The 23,800-nt window shown below is 50.0% G+C and overlaps 2 protein-coding genes across 3 annotated transcripts; both read right to left on the reverse strand.

Moving 5' to 3' along the window:
* Window positions 1-1,083: 1,083 nt before the first annotated feature.
* On the reverse strand, window positions 1,084-8,620 carry LOC136501928 (uncharacterized). Of its 2 annotated transcripts, XR_010770387.1 has the most exons (5): window positions 7,818-8,619; window positions 7,275-7,340; window positions 7,075-7,178; window positions 2,462-2,611; window positions 1,084-1,388 (listed from the first exon to the last, which is right to left on the reverse strand). XR_010770387.1 is itself a non-coding variant. In XM_066497443.1 (4 exons), exons 1-3 carry the CDS (start codon window positions 8,451-8,453, stop codon window positions 7,119-7,121), a joined length of 762 nt encoding a protein of 253 aa, XP_066353540.1. In that variant the 5' UTR covers window positions 8,454-8,620; the 3' UTR covers window positions 1,084-1,388; window positions 7,075-7,118. The 2 variants fall into 2 exon arrangements, 1 of the variants encoding a protein (XP_066353540.1); XM_066497443.1 differs by lacking the exon at window positions 2,462-2,611 and having other exon boundaries at window positions 7,818-8,620.
* Window positions 8,621-9,348: 728 nt separating this feature from the next.
* LOC136501290 (probable lipoxygenase 8, chloroplastic) lies at window positions 9,349-11,292 on the reverse strand. The gene is made up of 3 exons (XM_066496792.1): window positions 11,162-11,292; window positions 10,962-11,047; window positions 9,349-10,869 (listed from the first exon to the last, which is right to left on the reverse strand). The coding sequence occupies exons 2-3, from the start codon at window positions 10,989-10,991 to the stop codon at window positions 9,436-9,438; spliced, it is 1,464 nt and encodes a 487-aa protein (XP_066352889.1). The 5' UTR covers window positions 10,992-11,047; window positions 11,162-11,292; the 3' UTR covers window positions 9,349-9,435.
* Between the last annotated feature and the right edge of the window lie 12,508 nt (window positions 11,293-23,800).

The raw sequence follows: 23,800 nt of genomic DNA on the forward strand, positions 1-23,800 counted from the left end.
TTCCATCAGGATAGCCTACATAGCTGAGCATTCTCCACAAGAGTGTAGGCATCCCAAACTCTTTAAGAAACGTGTAGTGCTGACGGGTACGTGGAGCAAGCTGATGGCGGGGAGCTCTGCCTCCGGTGAACTTGCGAGCGGTCTGCTTTGTGCGTGCCATCTGTAGCAATTTTTTTTTATTACCCACGTGAGAACAAGGTTAAGTTGTAATTTTTATCAAAATGAGATAATCAACTTATAAGGGAAGGAACAATGCCATGAATGATATGTAACAACATGATGCATGCACATTCCGTACGTTCTCACAAACTTAGGAAAAATAACAATTGCTAGCGGCATAGACGGTGGCATACAACGGTCTCTCATAAACGTAGCTAATACGTACTACACGATAGCGCTGTTATGTACCTGCAAAAGATCCACTTCAGCCCAAACCCTGACAGTATGAAAAATATGCACGAAAGCAGTAAAGTAATCTACTCGCTCTACACGCATCCCCAGATACGCGTACAACGGTAGCAACTACCCGAACCATCGTCCTATCGACGGCATCGTCACCACAAGACGGAATTCCCCACACATTGGATACCTTCATACAAACACGCGTATGGCATGTAAATAATCCGGCATCATATAAGCACTTCCCTAGATCGGCAGTGTATCCGATCATGCTCTCACAACACTCACTTACCGAGGCGTAGAGGCAATGGATCCATACATTACCACTCAAGTGAATGGCACTCATACAATAGCACGTCGTATGAGCAACGAAATAGAAATATGATGCAAAGACCCCCCAAGTCAGTACTTAAATAAGCCACCTAGAGTTCTTAACTAGGCATACAGGATATGACCACTGGCACACTATTAAGTTTTAAAACTCAGTTTTAAACACAATTTTGGTTTTAAATACTCATGGAAACAGTAACCTGCTAAACCTTGCTCCGATGCTAGCTATAACAGAACCGACCAATTATACAAGATTAAGTAAGGAAATCTTCCACCAAAGCAGATAATTTAGCAAACTTAAGTCCATATAACTCGGTAGTCCGTGAAACCACGAAGGATTTCAAACCAATCGACATACAAACCAAGATCGTACAAGTTTAGCAATCACCGTCACATGTTACATAAAGTTCGCAATGACAGTTGGATACATCGGAGTTTAGAACATAAAGTTATTACAACCCAAGTTCAAACTGAAATAGCGGAAGCAAATAGTTTTAAAGCCACACACGCACTTTTGGTTCAGATACAGTGCCAGTAGGTAGTCATCTCCAACAAAAGCATCAGATGAGAGATACGGAGTGACCATTGCCCTTGGTCCTAGTTGCCGCCCGTCGCCGGGTACAGACAGTTAATGCAATAGCCGTAGTACATTTGACCATCTGCAACAACAATGGGAATAACGCCCTGAGTACGAGAAGGTACTCAGCTAGACTTACCCGTCTTAAACCAAAATAAAGCGACACCAAGGATTATGCAATGCTTTCTTTAGTGGGCTAGCTGACTCGTTTGCAAAAAGCATAAGCTATCATGAAGAAACAATTTTAAGTACTTTGCATCATTTTTATTATGACCTATCCATCTAGATAAGCACCTATACTATAGCAATCACTTGATTAACCAATAACATCCAGTTACCAACTTAGATTTAGCATATCCCATACCATCCAGATAACCATCAGTGTTCCATCATAATTACTACGATGCTGTAGCTCGAGTCAAGTGCTCACTATCCAGGAGCGATGGCGATTCGAATCGATTCCTAACCAGCTGGTGATTTATTCCTCACACAAACCACACTCATCGATCAAGTGAGCTACAGATCACAAATGACACTTTCCAAGTAGCCGCGGGATAACAGCCATGGACCACACTACCCAGGGACCGCCCGATAGCCAGGACGCACCTTGGGCTCACTCTTCGCATCCCCGTCATACCCCCTTCAGCACCAGTCTACCAATCCGAGTTTATCCCGGCTCGAATAGTGTCACTAGCTTAGTGGTCGAAAGATACTTTATTCGGCCAGCTAAATATGAGGCATACGTTCAACATAACAAGAGGGACGAGCAACGATCGGTCCTTAATCAACACAGACGAAAAACTAACAGCACCCCAGAACCCTGTCTGGTTGCCTCCAACTTTTCCGTCCGGTCTCCAATTATCCATCACACATGGTTAATTTTAGGATATCATTCTTTCCATAGCTAAATTCTTTCAGTAACCACCTATAAATGTTGGTGACCGGAAATCACCAATCGCTACCGCTCTAAGCAAGGCTAAGCAATTATTCGATCCCAACCTAACAGGATAAAAAGGTAATAAGGTAGGCAAGAATAGTAATAAATGCATCAACGGTTTCAATCAACTCCTACAACTTAATGCAATAATATATAAACTCATATATAGAAAGAATTGCTTTTATAAAGTAGGAGACTTAGAATGCTCCAGAGCTTGCCTCGTTCGAACGAACTAGGTTGATGATCCACGCACTCGGGCAAGTCCTCTCCTTACTCCTCTTCCTTTGGCACCTCCTGTGCCTGGATTTCTTGTGGATCTGTCCCGGTCTGTTCTTCCTGAACTACTACTGGCAACTCCTCCTGCGATCCTGTATGATGCAGATGTATAAGTGCTCATGCATAGGTGCATCAGAGAGATGACATGTAATGATCATGATGCATGGAATGTAGATGAACATGTTTAACTTTATTGGACATAGTAGAAGTAAAGCTCTTCTACAAGGTAGCCAACATCATCCAAGAACATGTACTACTATACTACTACTACAACCATTGTACTAACATGCCAAGTCACCAGCAAGCTAAGATGCTTCAAAGATACACCAAAGCAAACATTATTAACTAAGCATGCATTAAAAAGGTTAATTAAACCCTAATTGAAACTAGGTTTGAACAGCAACATCTATTTTGGTAGCACAGAAAAAATCTGAGAAAATTACAGTAGCATAGTACTACTCTAAGTAGACTACCATAAAATTTTCATGGCATTTGGATAAGTAAAATAGCCTACACAGAAATGACAAGCTATGGCATAAATATGAGCATGAAAATACTTTGTATTATGAAAAGTATCCAACAACAGATTTAATATTTTTCCTATGTTCTACACAGTAAACAATCACTGCACAAAAATTATCATACACATGTTTTATACAATTTTTGCTCTCTATCAAAATAACAAAAATCATCAATTAAAGGCACTTGAACTACACATCAATATTTCTCTACAGAACATGCATGACATATATTTTTCCTACAAAGTACAACACTAAAGGAGATTAACAAAACTAGAACCATATTTTTCTGATAATTATTCTATTTACTAGACATTTTCTAAGATAACAGCAAATACAAGAATTAAATAAAACCCTATACAAAAGTATCACAAAAACCACATGCAATATTTTTCTACTGTAGATCTAAGAATAAGAAGCATATAGAAATTTGTTTCATCAAATTTGGAGCAATATTTTTTAATTTATGAATTTCCAAAGCATTTAAACAAAATATGTAAATCGTTTCTTTTATTCCTTCTAAAAATCCCAGTTCAAAAATGCTAGATCCAACCGGATATGTACCCAGGCTTGCACCCCTGTGGCTGATAGTGGCCCCTAAGGCCGACTGAGCCCCACCCGTCAGTCGAACAGAAACCAGAGGAGATCACCGGCGATGAGAGCTCGCCGACGGTGAGGTCTCCGACCAGCTAAGGTGACCAGCGTGCTCCCCACCCTCGCGCGAACCCAACGGTGCCCGTGGCATGGGCCAAGGAGCTCGGAAAGCCGGCCGCTGCCGTGCATGGCGGAGCGGCGGCGCGGGTCATCGCCGGTGGGGCGTCCCCGGCCACGGCACGGTGAGTGGAGGCGCTCGAGAGCCTCAGTGACGCGGTGTGGTGCTCGTGCGCGAGAAAAGAGAGCGGGATGCGAAGCGGAGAGGAGATGTCCACGGAGCGGAGCACTCCGGCGAGGAGGAGCTCACTCCGGTGAGGGATTCACGGCCGGTGAAAGCTTACCAAGGCGAACCGACGCGAGCACCAGCTGCGCGATGGCAAAGCAAAGCAACGGCGAAGATGGAGCTAGCTCTGGCGAACTGGAGCGGCCGGAACGGCTAACTCCGGCGAGGCGCTAGTGCGGGCAGTGGCGGAGGCGAGCGCGTGCTCTGCTGCTGGCGCGTGAGAGGAAAATGGGAGAGAGCGCAGGTGTGTCAGTCACGCGTGCGGAGGTGTAGGCGAGCGCGTGGGGCACGGGGGCCACCGGGACGGCCAGGTGCCACCGTCGTCGGCGCATGGCGACCACGCGGCGGCGGGCGTCTGCCGCGGTCAGGACGCAAGCGTGCGGGCGCGGGCGAGCGCAAGGCGCGGGCACGCGGGCGCTGCGGGCCGAATCCGCGAGCGGGCCAGAAGGGAGGCGGTGGCCTATTAAGTGAAAATGTGATCTTTCCTTTTATTTTCTTCCCCAAATTCATTCAAATGAATTTTTAAACCTTTTCAAAGTAATTTCAAAAGTTGGACCCAAAATAAAAGTTGTTCAGAAAAATATACTCTACAACTTTGCCAAAAAGAGTAAGGCCAAAATCCAATTAGATTTTGAACTATAGATTTAAAGTTAATTTAAATCAAAAACCCTATTTTAGAAGATTATTTTTAAAAGCAAAATTTGAGAAAACTTTGAATATACACCTTGCTCCAAATTGCATCCTAATTACTTCTAAGTGGTCTAAGTGATCAACCAAGCTACACACATGGCAAAACAAACATAGCATCCAATCTATTAAAACAAAACTATGCAACATACATGTTTCATTAGTATGTTTCAATTCTATATTTCATGTCATGCTTATGAATGCATAATAATGATTATGCTCATGATTTGCAAAATGTTAATGCATGCTTAACACCGAGGTGTTACATTGTCCACCATTAGGAGGAAGTAGCGCCGCCCTCCTAGAGTCGCCGACGTCACGGGCCCGCAAAGGTCGCCATGGACGAGCTCCAGCTCCTTCTGCGCGCGGTACTGGGCGTGCTGAGGGAAGGGGCGTCGGCGCTGCTTCGTCGTGACGCATGTGTTGTAGACTTGTTCAGCGTGCTTGGTCACCGGCATGCCGCGCACCTTAGCCTGCTTGCCGAGCTGGTGTAGCGCCTCGAAGTGGAGGTGGCCGAACCACTCGTGCCAGCGCCAGGTGTTGTCGTCCTTCCTCACGGCGAGGTAGAGCGGCTTCACGGCGTCAAGACGGAGGATATAGAGGCGGCTAGGCCCGCGGATCACCTTGACGAGGATGCGCCGGCGATCCTAGATGCGTAGGACGACGTGGGCGAGAAACAGAGCCGCCTCGTCGTCATCCGCTTCCGCGAGATGCGCCGCGCCGCCACGCTCGCGTCGATGCTGAGGGCAATCCTTCGCCCAGTGGCCGGCGCGATGGCAGTTGAGGCAGGTGTCGTCACGGTTCGCCTTGCGTTCGCCGCCGGCTCCACCAACCTTTCCTCCTTGCCCGCCGCCGCCATGGTCGCCCCGCTCGCCACGGTCGCCCTTGGGCTTTTGCTTCCTGCTGCCGCGAGGACGCCGACAGGGTTCCTTGGACGAGCTGGACGAGCCGGAGCCATCTCCTCCTTTCTTCTTTTGCTTCTGTCGAGCGAGCCATTGCTCCTCGGTGTACATCAGTTTCCAGCTGATGAAGATGGGCTCACCGTCTTTAGCCTTCCGGCGACCTCTTTGATGGTGAGGTCCTGGAAGTCGAGGAGGGTCTCGATCGTGATCTTCAGTTGGGTGTACTTCTTCGATGCCGCATGAAGAAGCTTCTCCACTGCCCGCCCCTCATCGAGGTCCTTGTCACCGTGGCGGGCCATCTGCTGCTTTAGTGTGGAGAGGCAAAGGGTGAAGTCCTCGACCTGCTCACCGAGACGAAAGGCGAGGTTCTCCCACTCCTTGCGCAGCCGCTGCAGCGTGGCGCGACGGACGCGGTCGACGCCGATGTGCGCCGCGGCGATGGAGTCCCACGCCTCCTTAGTCGTCGCCTTGTCCGCAAGCGGTGCACCCATCTCCGGTGGCACCCCGATGATGATGGCCTCGAGCGCACGCCGATCGTCGTGGTACGGGAGGTCGCCATACTCGATGGCGTCCCAGATCTAGCGCGCCTGCATCTTCACCTTCATGAGCAGGCTCCACTCGTGGTAGTTGGTCTTTGTCAGCATCGGCCATGGCGTCCCTGTGCCGGAGTCCTTGTACACCGTCTGGACGGCCGCTGGCGACCCGCAACGGCCTCCGCATCCCCGATGGCGCTCTAGAGATGGCGATGGGATCCGGCGACGCACCGGGCTCCGAGACGGCTCCCTGGGCTGCTGCTCCAACTCCGCGCGTAGCGCGGCGGCCGGGTTGGCCGCTGCCTGGGCTGCTGCCGCTGCCTGCCTGGCCGCCTCGATCGCCTGCGTGGCTGCGGCCTCTGCCACGGCCAAGCGCTCAGCACGATCGGCGCCAGGATTGACCACCACTCCTCCGCCTGTGTTGGCGGCTGCGGCGGCAGCTGCTCTCAGGGCCCGCTCGCTGGAGGTAGACATGGCCTCTGCTCTCTCCTAACCAGGCTCTCTGATACCAATTGTTGCAAGTAAGTAGCTAGACAAGTGGAATTTCTCCTGTCAGAGGGCAGCTTGGCACTTAGCCGCTTGATTGCATTATATAGGAAAAGCAAACTTGGGATACAAGAAGTTCTCAACTAATACAGCATATTCTAGTGTGTAAAGTAGATGCTAGCTTGGATGCTAAGGCACCTGAAAACAGCTAGACAGTGAATAGTAAATAGCTAAGTAGATAACTAGATACATGAGTAAGCACTAGGCTAAACCCTCATTAAGGTCTCATCACTCCGATATAAAATAGCTAGAAACTATTTAACTAGAAGTATAAAAGTAGCCAATACGGCCAAAAAAAACAAGCTATTCTAGTGGTTATTGTGTTTGTATGATAAGGACAAGAGCACAAAGCTTGTGATGCTCCAATGTATTGCAAATCCAATGTACACCAATCATGACCGAACATCATTGCAGTGAATATAGAACCATCACCTGTTTGTATCAAAGACAATTCTTTGTCACCTTCACACAACAAATCAATGGTCATCCTCATCAGGGCCGGGGCATTCCTTTGCCAGCGCTTCTGGTGATTCATACTGAACAAAGAAGGAAATGCATCCAGTATAAAAGGTATGCAAGATGCTGTATCAAAAAAAAAAACAAGTTTACTGAGTTTCCCGAAAAAAGCTCACCTTGCATCCACAATAAAGGCAATACTGGTACCGGTCACGCAACTTGGACAGAATGTTCTGCAAATCCTACAACACAAAACATGACATGTTAATCTCTTCCTCTTTGGCAACACCAGGACAGTTAGTAAAGTTCAGAATTCACAATCCATATCCATACTACTCCTCACTGCCTTCACAAGACATGGGTATGAAAAGGCAGGCATACTATTATCAGGCACCCATAAGCGTTTATGCTTGGTCTTTTTTAAGCCAAAAATAGAGAAGAAAAAACAAGGTCGAATTATTTTTTGTGTGTATCCAATACATGGTTTTGACGAGTTGACGACAATGGTGACAAAATGGCGAAACAGTCATATACCTTGATTTAATACCATGATCAGTTTTGTGTTAACTCCACTACATTCCCGGGAATCCCATAAAAATTCTACAGACTTCACTAAGCTCGAGTTTTGTAAATCATAATGCATAGCACAATCACAGTGGGCCTGTGATCCTAAACAATGTCACCAACATATAACAAGAAAAAAGAGTAAAATTGACTACCTCTTCAGTGATCACCTCCTCTTCCTCCTCTGCCCCTTTCTCCTTCTCCTCCCCCTCCGGTGCGGGTGGCTCCACCTCCCTGTTCTCCAGCTGCGCGAGCGCCTTCTCGGCCTTGCGGTAGTCCCAAACCACCCTCCGGCCCTTCCACTGCGTGCTCTTCCGCGACCTTAGCTCTACCGCCATCTCCTCCTGCTGCCTCCGCTCCCGCTCCGCCACCTCCCGCGATTTCTCCACAGGCGCCACTGCCGTCGCCGGATTCAACGCGTGCTCCTCTGCCCCGAGCCCCGCCCGCGAGCGGCGGATCTCGATGCCGACCGGCTCGGCGGCAGCGCCGCGGGACTCGGGATCGTACCCCATCTGCTTCAACATCCTGAACCCTACGTTGCTCTCCGGGATGGCTTCCGCGAGCCCCGCCATCGTGCGGGCGTCCTCCTCCCGCTGCTTCCGCTCGCGCTCCTGCCGCCGCCGCTCCTGCCACGGCACACCCTTCCCGCGCTTCGCCCGCGTCTGCGCCTGCGCTTGCGTGGGTGGCTGCTTCCAGCGCCCGAGGTTCTTCGGCGGGGTGGAGGAGGACGGACTCGGCGGGAGGAATCGGGAGAGGTCGCCCATGTAGTCCTCGTCGGCGTCCGGCTCCATGGCGCGCGGCGAGCGTCAGCGGTCGGGGTCTCGGAGAGGAGGGAGACGGGCCGTGGAAACCGTGCGGGGCGGTTGGTCGCCGACGAGGGCGTAACGGGCTTTGGTCAAGTAGGTTTCAAGAGTAATGGGCTAGGCTTTAGTTTATTGGGCCTTTGGATCACACCGACTGTTCCTGCCAATTTTAGCGCTTCACTGGCAGTGCCGCAGTGCCAACGAAAGGAAATTTGAATGTGAGCGGGAATGCGTTTTTTTACCTCACATATATGTAGTTCTTTATTTACTTGTCAGACTATTATGAAAACTTTTCTCAAATACGCAATTTTTTTTGTGCAATATTGTAATTGAGGTAGAAAAGTTTGACCACAAAAACCGCGCACTTCTTGGGAGCATCCTAGGAGGTCTACAAGGTTACAAGCTGGACTATACGGATTCAAAGTTTCGATATTACACAGATTCAATTTTCGATATTACACAAAAGGTAGACAACCGAGTATGGGCATCTCCCGCTCCATCTCTGGCAATGAAGGTTTAAGCTTTATCCATAGAACTTTTACAGTATCAATGTTCACAAGGTTGTTATTGACAATGACGTTTGAATTATTTTTTTTCCAATACCAATGGTTTACCTATTATTGTTCAAAATGTGCTAGCCAGGCATCCAAAATGGGGGAGGCGTTGAATATGTGGGCAACGTTGCGACCGAATTCTACTGTGTCATAAGATAGATCCATAGTGAGTTCATCATCTACTAGAATCCAGACTCGATGATCAGATATTGTGATAGTTTTAAGGGGTTCATAAGACATAAGATTGTTTGTACTTAGTAGAAATGTAAAAACAAAGAGGATAATAAACAAATACATACACGGCACCGAAGTAAAGTTTGCATCCCTGGTATTACAATTACAATTACAATTACAATGACGAAGAATTAATTCCACTAGACACCGTACCGAGGTAAAATAATGAAGAGTAAGGATTATCAGATGGACGTGCTGTTAGGGATGCCCATCCCTGTGACACCGGGCTGAGAGAAGGGCTTCATGAGCTGGTACGGCACAATGCCGGCGCCGCACCGGTTCTTGAGCCTCCGGTCCTTGTTCCTCCCGTCAATGATGCCCTCGATCTCCTTGAGCCGCGCGTTGAACTCCCCGTACGCCGCCCGCACCGTGGCGTCGTCGTTCCACGGCGCGGTCTCCAGCCCGCCGAGGTACTCCTCGTCGGGGGAGTGCGTGGACAGCACGGCCATCACCAGCGTCGCCTGCACCTGCGACGGGAAGCACTCGCGGAGCGCCTGGTCCGGGTTGTCCAGGAACGCCGCGAGCGCCGCGGTGTCGACGGGCTCCACCACCGGTATGTTGGTGCGCGCGATGGACGGCCGGTTGGGGAAGTAGCCGCCGAAGTCGTACTGCCCGAAGTTGACGGCGGCGTGGTGCGCCGACGCGACCCAGATGATGGTGGTCAGCGCGTGGCCCAGGCTCGCCGGCGAGTCCAGCGCCGGCCACCCCGGCGCGTCCTTCTTGTCGCCGTGCCCCACGGTGCGCACGTCCGTCCAGAACGCCTGCAGCTCCGCGTCGCCGGCGATGGTGCCGGCGTCCGGGTAGAACTGGGCGACGTACGCCGTCACCCAGCCCTTGATGGCGTCCCAGACGAGCAGGCCGTCGTTGGCGAACGGGTAGTCCGGGACCGTGAGCCTGAGGCCGTGCTCCGCGCTGGGGTCCTCCATGGCCATCCCCCTGCGGACGAGGTCGGCGGGGAGCGCCTCCGTGTCGAAGCGCCAGAGCTTGTCGTACGCTACGGAGCTGAGCTCCATGGCGTACCTCTGCGGCGAGAAGGAGAGCTCGATGATGCCGCCGGCGTTGATGAGCGCCGACCGCGCCAGCGCGTTGATCCGCATGGTGTAGCGGAAGTGCGGGTGCAGCAGCTGGTACACCGGGTGCATCTCGCTCTGCTGCCGATTGGCCGCGATGATGTAGGGCTCCACGGCGCAGTGCGTGCGCAGCCAGTGGGAGACAAGCTCGTGGTGGCCCGAGTCGTGCGCGCGCACGTGCGACTTGGCCATCCGCCACAGCCACGACTCGGTGGTGTCCGTGGACGAGGTGAAGACGCGGCGCCACTGCGGCTGCGTCGGCGACGCCGGACGCGTCAGCTCGATGGCCAGCAGCCGCAGCGTGCCGTCGTCACAGAGGAAGAAGACGGTGCGCGAGCCGTACATGGTGGTGTTCGCCTGGGCACGGATCTTGTGCACGTACGGCAGGAACAGGTCGTGGTAGTCCAGCATGAAGAGCCGCTTCTTCGACACCGCCTCCGCCACCGTCATCACCCGCCCCATCTGCCGCTCCAGCACCTCCGCCGTGATCGCCGACTCCGCTGGCCCGTACACCGCCGGGTCCAGCTTGCTCTTCAGAGGGAACTCCTGCAACATTCGTATTTTCGGCATTGTGCAGACATCAGACACGGATCAAAATAAAAAAGTTGTCTTAGACATGGCGATCGACATCTGCTTACTCTGACGAGCTCGATCGCGTACGGGTTCATCCCGGCAAGCGTCTCCCTCGCGAACTCCTCGTCCCTCAGCCATGCAAACTTGTCCTCTGCATCCATGTTCGAGACAAATGTGAAATTGTGAATTGCTGAACTTTACATAGAATTCTTATGTGCTGAGTGAATGAAATTGAAAAGTCTAGAGCGGCGAGGTGTATGCTTACTCTGAACATTGGCGGGCGCGTCGAAGAGGAGGATTTGGTCACCGGGGCCGTCACGGAGGATCTGGAGCAGGCGCGGCACGACGCTGCGGAGGAAGCCCAGCTGCTCGGCCTTGGGCAGCTCGACGCCGTCCTCGAACAGCTTGTCAATGACGAAGAAGGACGGGCATCCGAGGTCGGGGTCGATGAGCGTGTGTTGGATTGATCTCTCACGCCATTAGGCCCAACGACATTTGGGTCTTGTTCTCGCGCCCTGATCAGGGGCGTCCAATCTTACATGGTTGGTGGGCCCCCGTCGCACAGCGCTATAAAGGAAAGGTGGGGGTCAGGGCTCGTAGCACGAGGTTCGCCGCGCCGCCAGTCACCCCACCGACATCCTAACCCTAACCCGATCTTGAGAAGGGGCGCTGCCAGCGACGGGAAGCACCATCGACGCCGGCAATGCCACCCCGACGCATACGCCGCCGCCAAGGACGTCACTGCACCGACTCCTCTCTCCAACGAACATCGCTGCCGGTGCGCAGATGGCATCAGCGAACGAGATCCCGACCGGCGCTTCCACCACTTCGACTGCTTCGACCACTACGGCCTTCGATGGTCTGCAATCTCTCACTCCCCTTCTCTCTGCCTCTTTGTAGATCGTGAATTAGGATCTTTGATTACTAGGATTCAAGAACATGTACCCCTACCTCACCGTGTACATGTATTCCTATTACTGTGTACCCGATCTGGTGAACTTGACTCGATTGAGTCCTACGAAATCTAACAATGGTACCGGAGCTAGGTTAGAGAAGAAACCGGATCGGGAAAAAGAAAATACAAAGAAGAACAGAGACATTCGATTTTGAATCGGGCGAAAGAAAGAAATCAAATCGAACCAATTTCAAATCGGTCAAAGTAACCCTAACCCTAACCCTAACATGAATGAAGAATGGGGTCCTACCTGGGCCCTCATCCCGCCGGCGGCATCGCCACCACGAGGGACAAAGAACGAGCCGTCGGCCCTCGCCGAGAGGAAGAGACCGCCGCCGTGCGGTACTTTCCCGTACCCGCACCGACGTGCGGGATGAAGCCAAGGCCACCCTCGTGGCGCGCGGGTGCAGGGCACCACCGCGAGGCCACTCGACGGCGACGTGCTCAGCCACGGGCGAGCACGCCCGCCGGCAAAGGGGCCCGTGGCGGCGCCGATTTCCTACAGCCACCGTGGACTCCACCGCTGCTGCTCCCTCACTCTGGAATCGGCTGGGAGAGGCGAGGGGGAGGAAAGAAAATGAGTTAGGGTTCGGTTTTTGGTGACCGACGCGTTTTGATCCCGCGATGGAAACAGACAACCGCCCGATGGGGATGAACGGTCCAGATCTACTCGCGGCTGCTGGGCTCAATATGGCCCAGGCGGGCGCGCGAAATACCAGCCCAGGCCCAGGTTAGGGCCTGGTGCGTGGGGAGCCTGCGCAGCGCGCGTGAGCGAGCATGGGCCGCGGCGCGAGATGGGCCTTTGGGCCAAAATTGAAGAAGAAGATGAATTTTTTTTTGTTTTTTCCAGAAGCAATTTTGAGATAATTTTTATCAAATGATATTTTGCTCAGAAAACAGTAAAATTTTTAGTGCTTCTGGAAAATAATAATATGAAAGATTATTAAGTTTTCGCTGTGCATGATAATTATTGTTCTCTTTGATTAAATTTGAACCAACGGGATAATTTAATTTTAAGAGAAGTGATGAATTTCTGATAATTTTTTGATGAGATTATGATGTTGTTATTTTCTGACCAACGTTGTTAATAACAATATTATAATTTTGATCCATGAGAAATTATGCATTAATTTTACTTCTGCCCAACGGTGATGTAAAATGTTTGCATGGATGAATTATAAGTTTTAATTTGACCAACGTTGAGTTAAAGCATGAAATTTTATGTATAAATGTTTCTTACTTACTCTGGTGTGATTTCAGGAGGCAAATGCATTGTGAACATTGCCAACATCCCGACACTCAATGGGACCAATCACCGTGTGTAGCGGGAGAAGTATGAATTGGAACTTGCGTTGGGAGAGGTCAATTTTGCCATCACCTCACCGTGTCCTACTGAGCCAGAGGACCCAGTGAGAGGTGAAAATGAATTTGACGCTGATTTCGCTGCTCGAAAGCGTAATCATGCTGAAATAAGAATGAAATATGACCTTGAACATAGGCAATGGACTCTCTCCAACCGCAAGTGCCTGTTGGTGGCCAAGGCCACCATAGAAGAACAGATAAGGGGCTCAATCCTTGAATGTGCTACTGCCAAAGAATATTTTAAGAAAATCAAGAGTCAGTTTACTGGGTCTACTAAGGCCATAGCAAGTTCACTGATTAAGAAGCTTGTGAATGAGAAATTCACTGGTGGTAGCATAAGAGAGCACATTTTGAAGATGAATACTACGACATCTAAGCTAAAGGAAATGAATTTGAAGGAGGACGATTTCCTGATTCATTTGATTTTTGCTTCTTTGCCAAAAGAATATGACACCTTCATTGTGAATTACAATATGCAGCCTGAAAGATGGGGCATAGAAAGACTCATCTCAATGTGTGCTCAAGAAGAGGAGAGGATAAAGTCCTCACAGGATGAATCCGCTCATTTTGTGAAGGATAACAAAAGAAAGAACTTTAATGGCAAGAATTCTAAACCACAAGGAAAACCTAAGTGGGATAAGGCATCTTTCTCCAATTCACAAGGAAAAAAACCCCAGGATTCTGAGAATCAGCAGTATGGTGGAGCTGAAAAAGATCAGTGCAAGCACTGCTTCAAGAAGGGACACTACAAGAGGGATTGTCCAGACTTCCTGAAATCTCTGCTAAAGAAAGGTAATGAATTTATTACATTTATAGATGAATCCCTATATTTATGTTATGATAAATCCATTTGGTGGGTTGATTCAGGTGCAACTACTCATGTTGCAAATTCTTTACAGGGGTTAAGTGGGATGAGAACCTTGCAAAGAGGAGAAAGAACGATTAAAGTTGTAAATGGAGTGCAAGCCAATGTTGAAGCCATTGGAGTTTTTTCTTTAGAATTGAATAATGGTTTTGTACTTAGACTTAAAGAAGTACTTTATGTTCCCTTTTTGCGTAAAAATTTGATAAGCGTTTCGAAACTTGATGATGATGGAATTGATTGCCATTTTGGTGGTGGCAAGTGTAAGATACTGGTTGATAATAAATGTGTTTGTCTTGCCTTCTGACAAGACAAGCTTTATTTATTATCTCTTGCTGAGAATGCGAACAATGTATGCGATGAGAATGTGGATGATTCCCCATCTGCGAATGTAACTAAGAAGCGGAAGAGAATTGATACTGTCTCTTCAAAATTATGGCATTGTCGCTTGGGCCATATTTCGAGGGGGAGAATAGAACGATTGGTTAAGGAATCAATTCTCCCGCACTTAGAATTTTTAGATTTAGAACAATGTGTTGATTGTATCAAAGGAAAGTATGTCAAGAAAATTAAGAAAGATGTCAAATGAAGCATAGGAATTTTAGAAATAATCCACACAGACATATGTGGTCCTTTTCCTATGAAAAGTGTGGATGGTTATGACTCATTTATAACATTCACAGACGACTACTCTCGTTATGGCAATATTTATTCAATTAAAGAAAGATCGGAAGCATTGGATAAATTCAAAATATTTAAAGCTGAAGTTGAAAATCAGCACAATAAGAAAATCAAGATAGTACAATCAGACCGAGGTGGAGAGTACTATGGGCGACATACCCCATATGGCCAAATTCCTGGACCGTTTGCAAAGTTTCTACAGGAAAATGGCATAGTCGCTCAGTACTCCACACCAGGGGAGCCTCAGCAGAATGGAGTGGCTGAAAGACGTAACCGTACCTTAATGGATATGGTAAGAAGTATGATAAGTTACTCCACGTATCGATTAGTTTATGGATGGAGGCACTGAAAACCGCCATTCACATACTTAATCAAGCACCAAGTAAATTGGTGCCTAAAACACCATATGAATTATGGACAGGAAGGAAACCCTCACTTAACTATTTGCGTGTGTGGGGCTGTTCGGCTGAGGCAAAAGTGTTTAACCCAAACATAGGAAAGTTAGACTCCAAGACAGTCAGCTGCCATTTTATTGGCTATCCAGAGAGATCGAAAGGATATCATTTCTATTGTCCTGACAGACATACGAAGATTATAGAAACAAGACACGCTGTGTTCTTAGAGAATAACATGATCAGGAGGAGCATGGTAGCACGAGAAATCAGCCTATAGGAAAAGTAGGTACATGTACCCACTCCGATGATTGAAGAACCATTCTTCACGCTACCTGCTGCTGTTGCACTGACAGTGCAGGACACTGTAGTGCCAACACCTATTGCAAGTTCTCCCATGGCGACAATGAATGAACATGAGGAACCTGTCCTTGAGGAACCTATAGAACCAAATGTCGCACATGAGGAAGAACACCAACAACCTAATGTGGAACAAGTGCCAGAAGCACCTAGAAGGTCTCAAAGAATAAGAAGATCAGCTATTACTGATGACTATGAAGTTTATGAGACAAAAGAATTTTAGATGGGGGATGATCCCACCTTATTTGAAGAAGCCATGAGAAGCGACCACTCATCAGAGTGGCTTAAGGCCATGGAAGATGAAATGAAGTCAATGAGTACCAATAAAGTTTAGGACTTAGAAATTATTCCTAAAGAAGTCAAAACAGTAGGCTATAAATGGGTCTACAAAACGAAATATGACTCCAAAGGGAATATAGAAAGATTTAAAGCGCGACGTGTGGCGAAAGGCTTCACACAAAGAGAAGGGATTGATTACAATGAGACATTTTCTCCAGTCTTATGTAAAGATTTCTTCAGAATTATAATGGCACTTGTAGCCCACTATGATTTGGAGTTACATCAAATGGATGTAAAGACGGCTTTCCTAAACGGGAATTTGGAAGAAAATGTTTATATGGCACAACTGAAAGGTTTTGTCGTAAAAGGAAAAGAAAATATGGGATGCCGCCTGAAGAAATCAATCTACGAATTGAAGCAAGCTTCAAGACAGTGGTATTTGAAGTTTGATAGAACGATAAAAGATTTTGGGTTTAAAGAAAATGTTGAGGACAATTGCGTTTATGTAAAGTTCAAGAATGGAAAGTACATATTCCTAATTTTATATGTGGATGATATCTTACTTGCTAGTAGTGATATCAATCTACTAATGGAAACGAAGAAATTCTTGTCCTCAAACTTTGATATGAAAGATCTCGGTGAGGCCTCATTCATTTTGGGAGTAGAGATTCACCGAGACAGGAGAAAGGGGGTTCTAGGATTATCACAAAAGGCATACATAGAAAAGGTCCTGAAGAAATTTAGTATGCATGCGTGCAGTCTTTCACCTACTCCTATAGTTAAGGGTGATAGATTTGGGAAACATCAGTGTCCCAAGAACCAATATAAAATTGACCGAATGAAAGCGGTACCATATGCTTCAGCTGTTGGAAGTTTACAATATGCTCAAGTGTGTACACGCTCTGACCTAGCTTTTGTTACCGGGTTACTTGGCAGATATCAAAAGAATCTAGGAATTGAACATTGGAAATTAGTGAAGAAAGTCCTGCGTTATTTGCAGGGTACGAAAGGCCTCATGCTTACGTATAGAAGATCTGATTCCCTACAGATAGAGGGGTATTCAGATTCTGATTATGCGGGAGAAGAAAGAAAATTCACGTCAGGATATGTATTTACTCTCGCAGGAGGGGCTATATCATGGAAAAGCTCCAAACAAACCGTAACTACATCCTCGACAATGTATGCCGAGTTTGTAGCATGCTATGAGGCAATGGGGCAGGTGAATTGGCTGAAGAAATTCATACCCGGATTAAAAGTGATTGATAATATAAATGAACCACTGAGATTGTATTGTGATAACAATCCAGCGGTACAGTATGCTCACAACAATAGGTCAAGTTGTGCTGCCAAACATATTGACATAAAAGTACTATGTTGTGAAAGATAAAGTTTGGGATCATATAATAAATCTTGAGCATATAAGTATAGAGAAAATGCTCGTGGATCCGCTCACAAAGGGCTTACCACCCAACATGTTCAGAGAACACGTAGCCGGCATGGGTTTAAGGGAAAGTCTATAATTCCCAAACATACGAAGGGCCCAAATAAAGTTTATATTTCAAAATGGAGAAGTGTATTGTGGCTGTTAGTCTAACGACACTAATTGCTATGACGATGAGACAGTTCTATACACTAATCTGTGATGAAATAGGATAGAAGCAAGAAAAATATGAATCGAAAGTTTTGAGTAAGAATTAAAGAACGAAGAAAGTGATGAGAGATAAAAGGGGAGAATGTTGGATTGATCTCCCACGCCATTAGGCCCAACGGCCTTTGGGCCTTATTCTCGCGCCTTGATCGGGGGCGCCCAACCCTACATGGTTGGTGGGCCCCCATCGCACAGCACTATAAAGGAAAGGTAGGGGCCGGGGCTTGTAGCACGAGGTTCACCGCGCTGCCAGTCACCCCACCGACATCCTAACCCTAACCCGATCTTGAGAAGGGGCGCTGCCAACAACGGGAAGCACCACCGACGTCGGCAACACCACCCCGACGCATACGTCGCCGCCAAGGACGTCACTGCACCGACTCCTCTCTCCAACGAACATCGCTGTCGGTGTGCAGATGGCATCAGCGAACGAGATCCCGACCGGCGTTTCCACCACTCCGACTGCTTCGACCACTACTGCCTTTGATGGTCTGCAACCTCTCACTCCCCTTCTCTCTACCACTTTGTAGATCGTGAATTAGGATCTTTGATTACTGGGATTCAAAAACATGTACCCCTACCTCACCGTGTACATGTATTCCTATTACTGTGTACCCGATCTGGTGAACTTGACTCGATTGAGTCCTACGAAATCTAACAGCGTGGACTGCACGGCCGGCACAGCGGCGTGGAGCATGGACCGCAGCGTGGTCACCGAGAACTGCAAGTTCTTCACCTTCGAGAACGCCTCGTCCCTGGGCACGTAGTTGTCGCCACTCCTGGTCTCCGTCTCGGGGTCCGTGTTTGACATCGGCCGGCCCGTGCGGCACCGCCGTGGGTAGGGGAACTGCGCGCTGCCGCCGAGGATGGGGCGCGCCTTCTTGCCGGCATCGCTGTTGGGGTCACCGCGCTTCTGCTCCAGGTCCTTCTTCCGGTAGCTCCAGAGCCCCGGCGACGTCTGCCCCAGCAGGTAAGGCTGCACGCCAAGAAATTTTCAGTTCAGTGGAGGAAATAATTTTCGGTGCTGATATAATAATGCAAAATCATCGATGTCGTTGGGCCGTGGTCCATGGCTCAGCCCATATACTATATCGTTGCTGTTGTTTTGGACCATCAGCGGTCGATAAGTTTTCATCTAGTAGGCCCTTCTACTATATCGTTGCTGTTGTTTTGGACCAGGGCGGTTGATAAGTTTTCAGCTAGTTGGCCCATCCTCCTCTAAAAAAAGAAGCTAGTAGGCCCATCCATTGTGTCTGTACTTTCCCAATATATAGCACTCCCTCCGTCCATAAGAAAATATTAAAGGTTTCTAAAAAAATATTAATATTTGTTTCTAAAAAATAAATATTAATATTTATAGTATATAATTAGTATTATTACATAAATTATAAAATATATTTTAAATAATTTTTTAGAGGTATAATGTTACTGATAATAATTTTTACAAACCTAGCAAAACTTAAGAAAGTTTGATCAAACATGAACTTATAGAAATACTCTTTTTGAGACGGGCAAGCCTTTTTCGCCAAGGCGCGAGATGAAGCGGCTCAGGGCCGCAAGGCATCCCATAACCCTCTGTACTCTCTTGAGGTCTCGGATTGGTCCCATGTTGGTCACGGCCGAGACCTTCTCTGGGTTGGCCTCGATACCGCGCTCCGAGACTATAAATCCCAAGAGCATGCCTTGGGGGACCCCGAAGACACACTTCTCGGGGTTGAGCTTGATGCCCTTCTCTCTGAGGCATTTGAAGGCTATTTCCAAGTCGCCGACGAGATCACTGGCTTTCCAAGACTTGACCACGATGTCGTCCACATAGGCCTCGACGGTTCGCCCGATGTGCTCACCAAAGACCTAGGTCATGCACCGCTAGTATGTGGCCCCTGCGTTTTTGAGGCCAAATGGCATAGTCACATAGCAGTACATGCCGAATGGGGTGATGAAAGAAGTCGTGAGCTGGTCAGATTCTTTCATCTTGATTTGATGGTAACCGGAATACGCATCAAGGAAAGATAGGGTTTCGCATCCCATAGTGGAGTCAATGATTTGGTCAATTCAAGGTAAGGGGAATGGAACCTTAGGGTTTTGCATCCAGGAAAGATAGGGTTTCACATCCCATAGTGGAGTCGATGATTTGGTCAATTCAAGGTAAGGGGAATGGAACCTTTGGACATGCTTTATTCAAACCGGTGTAGTCTACACATATCCTCCACTTCCCATTTTTCTTCTTAACTAACACGTGATTAGCTGACCACTCCGGATGGGACATTTTCTTGATGAATCCATCCACCAAAAGCTTCTGCACCTCCTCATCTATGGCCCTATGCTTTTCCTCGTCGAATCAGTGCAGGCGCTGTTTCATCGGTCTGGAGCCAGCCTGGATGTCCAAGGCGTGCTCAGCGACCTCCCTTGGTATGCCCAGCATGTCCGAGGGACTCCACGCGAATACATTGGCATTCGCATGGAGAAAGTCGACGAGCACGGCCTCCTATTTGCTATCGAGGGTGGCGCTGATCCTCAGCGCCCGGTTGTTGGAGCAGGTGGGTCAACCAGGACGAGCTTGACGGCTTTTGTGGGCTCAAAAGTTCTGGCACGATGCTTGGAGTCAGGCGCCTCGCAACCAAGTCGGTCGAGGTTGATGATGAGGGTCTTGGCCTCCACGAGAGCCTTGGCGTACTCGATGCATTCGATGTCGTAGTCGTATGCATGCTCGTACATGGACTCGACAGTGATGATGTCATTGGGGCCTAGCATCTTGAGCTTGAGGTAGGTGTACTTGGGGACCGCCATGAACTTGGCGTAGCACGGCCGCCCTAGGATGGCATGATAGGTCCCCTTGAACCCAACCACCTCGAAGGTGAGGACCTCCTTGTGGTAGTTGGAGGGAGTGCCGAAGCAGACAGGCAAGTCGATGCGCCCGAGGGGTCACATGCGTTTCCTTGACACGATGCCGTGGAAAGGCGCGGCATCACCCTGGAGCTGTGACTGGTCGAGCTCCAGGAGCTCCAGGGTGTTGGCGTAGAGGATGTTGAGGCTACTGCCTCCGTCCATCAATACCTTGGTGAGCCGAGTGTTACCAATGATCAGGTCGACGACCAGTGGGCACTGCCTGGGGTTTGGGACATAATCGGGGTGGTCATCCCGATCAAAGGTGATCGTCTCTCGAGACCAGTCGAGGTATCGGGGAGTGGCCACCTTAAGCAAGAAGACCTCTCGGCACTCCTTCTTTTGCTGGCATGCCGTGAGGCACGCTGAAGGCCCACCAAAGATCATGAAGGTGTTGTGCACCTCGAGGAACCCGTCGTCCTTGTCATCGTCCCTATCATCGGTGCCCCTCTTCTTGGCATCATCGTTGGGGAGCCCGAGCTTGGTGTAGTAATGTCGAAGCATGGTGCACTCTTCGAGGGTGTGCTTCACCGGGCCCTGGTGGTAAGGGCAGGGTTTCTTAAGAATATCGTCGAAGAGCTCGGGGCCTCTGGCAGGGCCTCAGGGATTCTTGCGTTCTGTGACCATGACCAGACCGGCCTCAAGGATCTCCTGCTTCCCCTGGTGATCCTTTTTCTTTTTCTTAGGGAGGTGGGGGCCGAGGCCTCGGGGGCCTCATCACTCCGCTTCCCCTTGGCTTTGTTGTCGGGGAAGATGGCCCCGACAGCCTCTTCGCCTAAGGTGAAGTTGGTGGCGATGTCGAGGAGCATGGCCGTCGTGGTCGGTACGTTTTGGCCTAGCTCTTGGACCAGGTCTCGGCAGGAGGTGCCGGAGAGGAATGCCTGGACAATTTCCAAGTCGCCGGCGTGGGGCAACTCGGTGCATTACTTGGAGAAGCATAGGATGAAGTCTTAGAGAGACTCGTCCGGCCTCTGGCGACAACTCTTGAGGTCCTAGGAGTTCCCAGGGCGCACGTATGTGCCCTGGAAATTCTTGACGAAGACCTTTACCAAGTCACACCAGTTGTGGATTTGCAAGAGAGGGAGGTGTTCGAGCCAGGCTCGCGCCGAGTCTGACAGGAACAGGGGGAGGTTGCGGATGATGAGCAGGTCATTGTCCACACCGCCTAGCTAACAAGCCAGGTGGTAATCGGCTAGCCATAGCTCAGGGTTGGTCTCGCCGCTATACTTTGCGAGGTTGGCCGATTGCCGAAACTAGGCCGGGAAGTGAGCACCGCGGCTGGCCTTACTGAAGACTCGAGGGCCAGGTGGCCCAAGAGAAGGACTATGGTCCTCCTCACTATTGTAGCGACCACCTCGGTGCGGGTGGTAGCCTCGGGCGGGTCCATCGTTGTCGTGGCACCGTCGCCTGCTAACCACATCGTGGTCGCCTTGCGCCTCGCGTCGGTCGCCGAGGCGGTCGTGCACCGAGGGGGCCCTATTGGCTATCGGTGCTCGAGCAGGCTTGGGACAAACCGAGGCCTCTTTATCCTGCTGAGGCAGTGCCGTGGGTAGTTCCGAGGCGCCTCCATGCCGTCGAGAGGCGGAACTTTCGGCCTGCTGTACCATGGCGGTCTCGAGGAGGTCTCGGAGATCACCGTGGACCCATCGCCCCTTCGAGGTAGAGGGCTCGTGCATCGTTTGGAGTAGCATCACTGCTGCCGCAATGTTCTGGCTAGCGCGATTGAAGATAGGGGGTTGCTTGTCCCCTTCGTCGTTGTTGATGGGGCGGTTGACGTCGTGAGCCCTCCGTCGGGCTGCTCCGCCATCACCGCGACCCCACTGCTCTTGCTCGAGAGTGTCTCGGAGCTGCTGCAGAAGGAGTCGGTCTTATTCGACTTTGGCCTGAAGCTCATGGAGCTGCTCCAGGTCCAAGCGTCGAAGCTCCTCGGGGGCAAGGTTCTCGTTCCACGCTGCCCGAGGCTCAACACATGGAGGTACGGCGTCGCCCACCCCCTCGAGGGGCGGGGAGTGAGAACCTGCCCCTTTGTCCTCATTGCCCATGCTTGGCATCCTGAGCTCGACGTGGAAGCACTCACGAGTGGGGTCGTAAGTGCCTTTGTCATCGGAGTCGGAGTAGCCAAAGCAGTAGTCGCTCGTGGCCAGGAAGCGGTGCATGGCTTTAGGGTCGCGAAGCCTAGAGAAGTCCGCTCTGGCCCACGCCTCGTCCTCCTTTGAGGAGTCAGTGTGGGTGTGGGTCGGAGTTGTGGTGATGAGGTCGAGGGCAAAACATTGATAGGCGGTGGCGGTATTGCCCAACCCGAAGGGGTACGGGGATGGTGTCGTCGTCGGGCTCTGCTCCACCGGAGGCAACTCCTTAGGAGGTGGCGGGGCAGAGCTTGATGACGGGGTGTCGCCATGTGCCACCGATGTCTTTCCCTTGCCCAGGCTCAGGCCAGACAGGTCCCCAACTAGGGACTCTATACCAATAGCCGGGCATGGGATATCGGCGGAGCGCGATGTGTCATCTTGTGCTCACGTGGTGTCGAGGTGGTCTCGCCCACGTCATGCTTGGCGAGCGCGACGAGAGCGACAGCCTGGGCGCCGCCTACGCCTAGGCTGCTGGTGCGTGATGTCATCATTGGTCGATGGGGCTCTGGGTGGGAGGAGTACCATATCGTACTCATTTCCTAGAGACATGAACTCTAGGCTTCCGAACCTGATCACCGTGCCATGATGCAGTGGTCGCGCGGGGTCTGCCATCCGAAACTTGTTGGAATGATGAGGCTGACACATAGTAGCTCCCATACCTGGCGCGCCAACCGTCGGTGTTTTGGATCTGGCGGGTCCTCAACCGACTAGTGAAAGTGTACTACGTGCTCCTAATCCCGGATGGTGATGCAAAGAGATATAAGGTTTATACTGATTCAGGCAATAGGTGCCCTACGTCTAGTCTGAGAGAGCGATCTTGTATTCATTGCATCGAGGTGCTCGTAGTAGGGGCTTACAAGTAGGGCAAGAGAGGGAGCTAGTCCTAGGTCTCTGTGTAGAGTGGCGTGGGTTGCTTGAGATGTTAATCTCTTGCAATGAGGAAGAGTGGGCGTTACAGAGCGTTGTGCGTTGCTTGTGCGCATGTCTGTGTGAGTCCGCCTCTATCCCCCTAGAAGCGGCCTCGATCACTCTCTTTTTATAGTCGATGGGAGGCACGGGGGCAGTACATGGGTTTGCTACGTGGCGTTGTGTGAATAGAGGCGGCATGTTTGAGCCCTGTAGCTTGTCACTATGGCGGCATGGTCGGTGGAGCAACCTTGTCCTTGGTGCACTGGAGCAACGCCGATCATGCCTGATCCTGTGTGACGTGGGAGCTCTTGCGACTTGGCGTAGGATATGGTGCGTACTGTGGACGACATGCTGGTCGCCGTATGTTGACAACATAGAGAGCCGAGGCCTAGTCGGTGCCGAGGCTGAACTATTATGGGGGGCTCGACAAGCGCGAGTCCCAAG

The sequence above is a fragment of the Miscanthus floridulus genome, chromosome 13 (genome assembly GCF_019320115.1).
Source record: "Miscanthus floridulus cultivar M001 chromosome 13, ASM1932011v1, whole genome shotgun sequence".
NCBI lineage: Eukaryota > Viridiplantae > Streptophyta > Magnoliopsida > Poales > Poaceae > Miscanthus > Miscanthus floridulus.

Excerpts from the sequence above, each read along its gene's own strand:
- LOC136501290 (XM_066496792.1), bottom strand. The coding sequence starts at position 10,991 with ATGAACCCGTACGCGATCGAGCTCGTCAGA. Across the intron at positions 10,870-10,961 it reads ACGCGATCGAGCTCGTCAGA|GAGTTCCCTCTGAAGAGCAA; the intron begins GTAAGCAGATGT and ends CGAATGTTGCAG.
- LOC136501928 (XM_066497443.1), bottom strand. The coding sequence starts at position 8,453 with ATGGAGCCGGACGCCGACGAGGACTACATGGGCGACCTCTCCCGATTC. Across the intron at positions 7,341-7,817 it reads AGGAGGTGATCACTGAAGAG|GATTTGCAGAACATTCTGTC; the intron begins GTAGTCAATTTT and ends TTTGTGTTGTAG. Across the intron at positions 7,179-7,274 it reads GCCTTTATTGTGGATGCAAG|TATGAATCACCAGAAGCGCT; the intron begins GTGAGCTTTTTT and ends TTCTTTGTTCAG.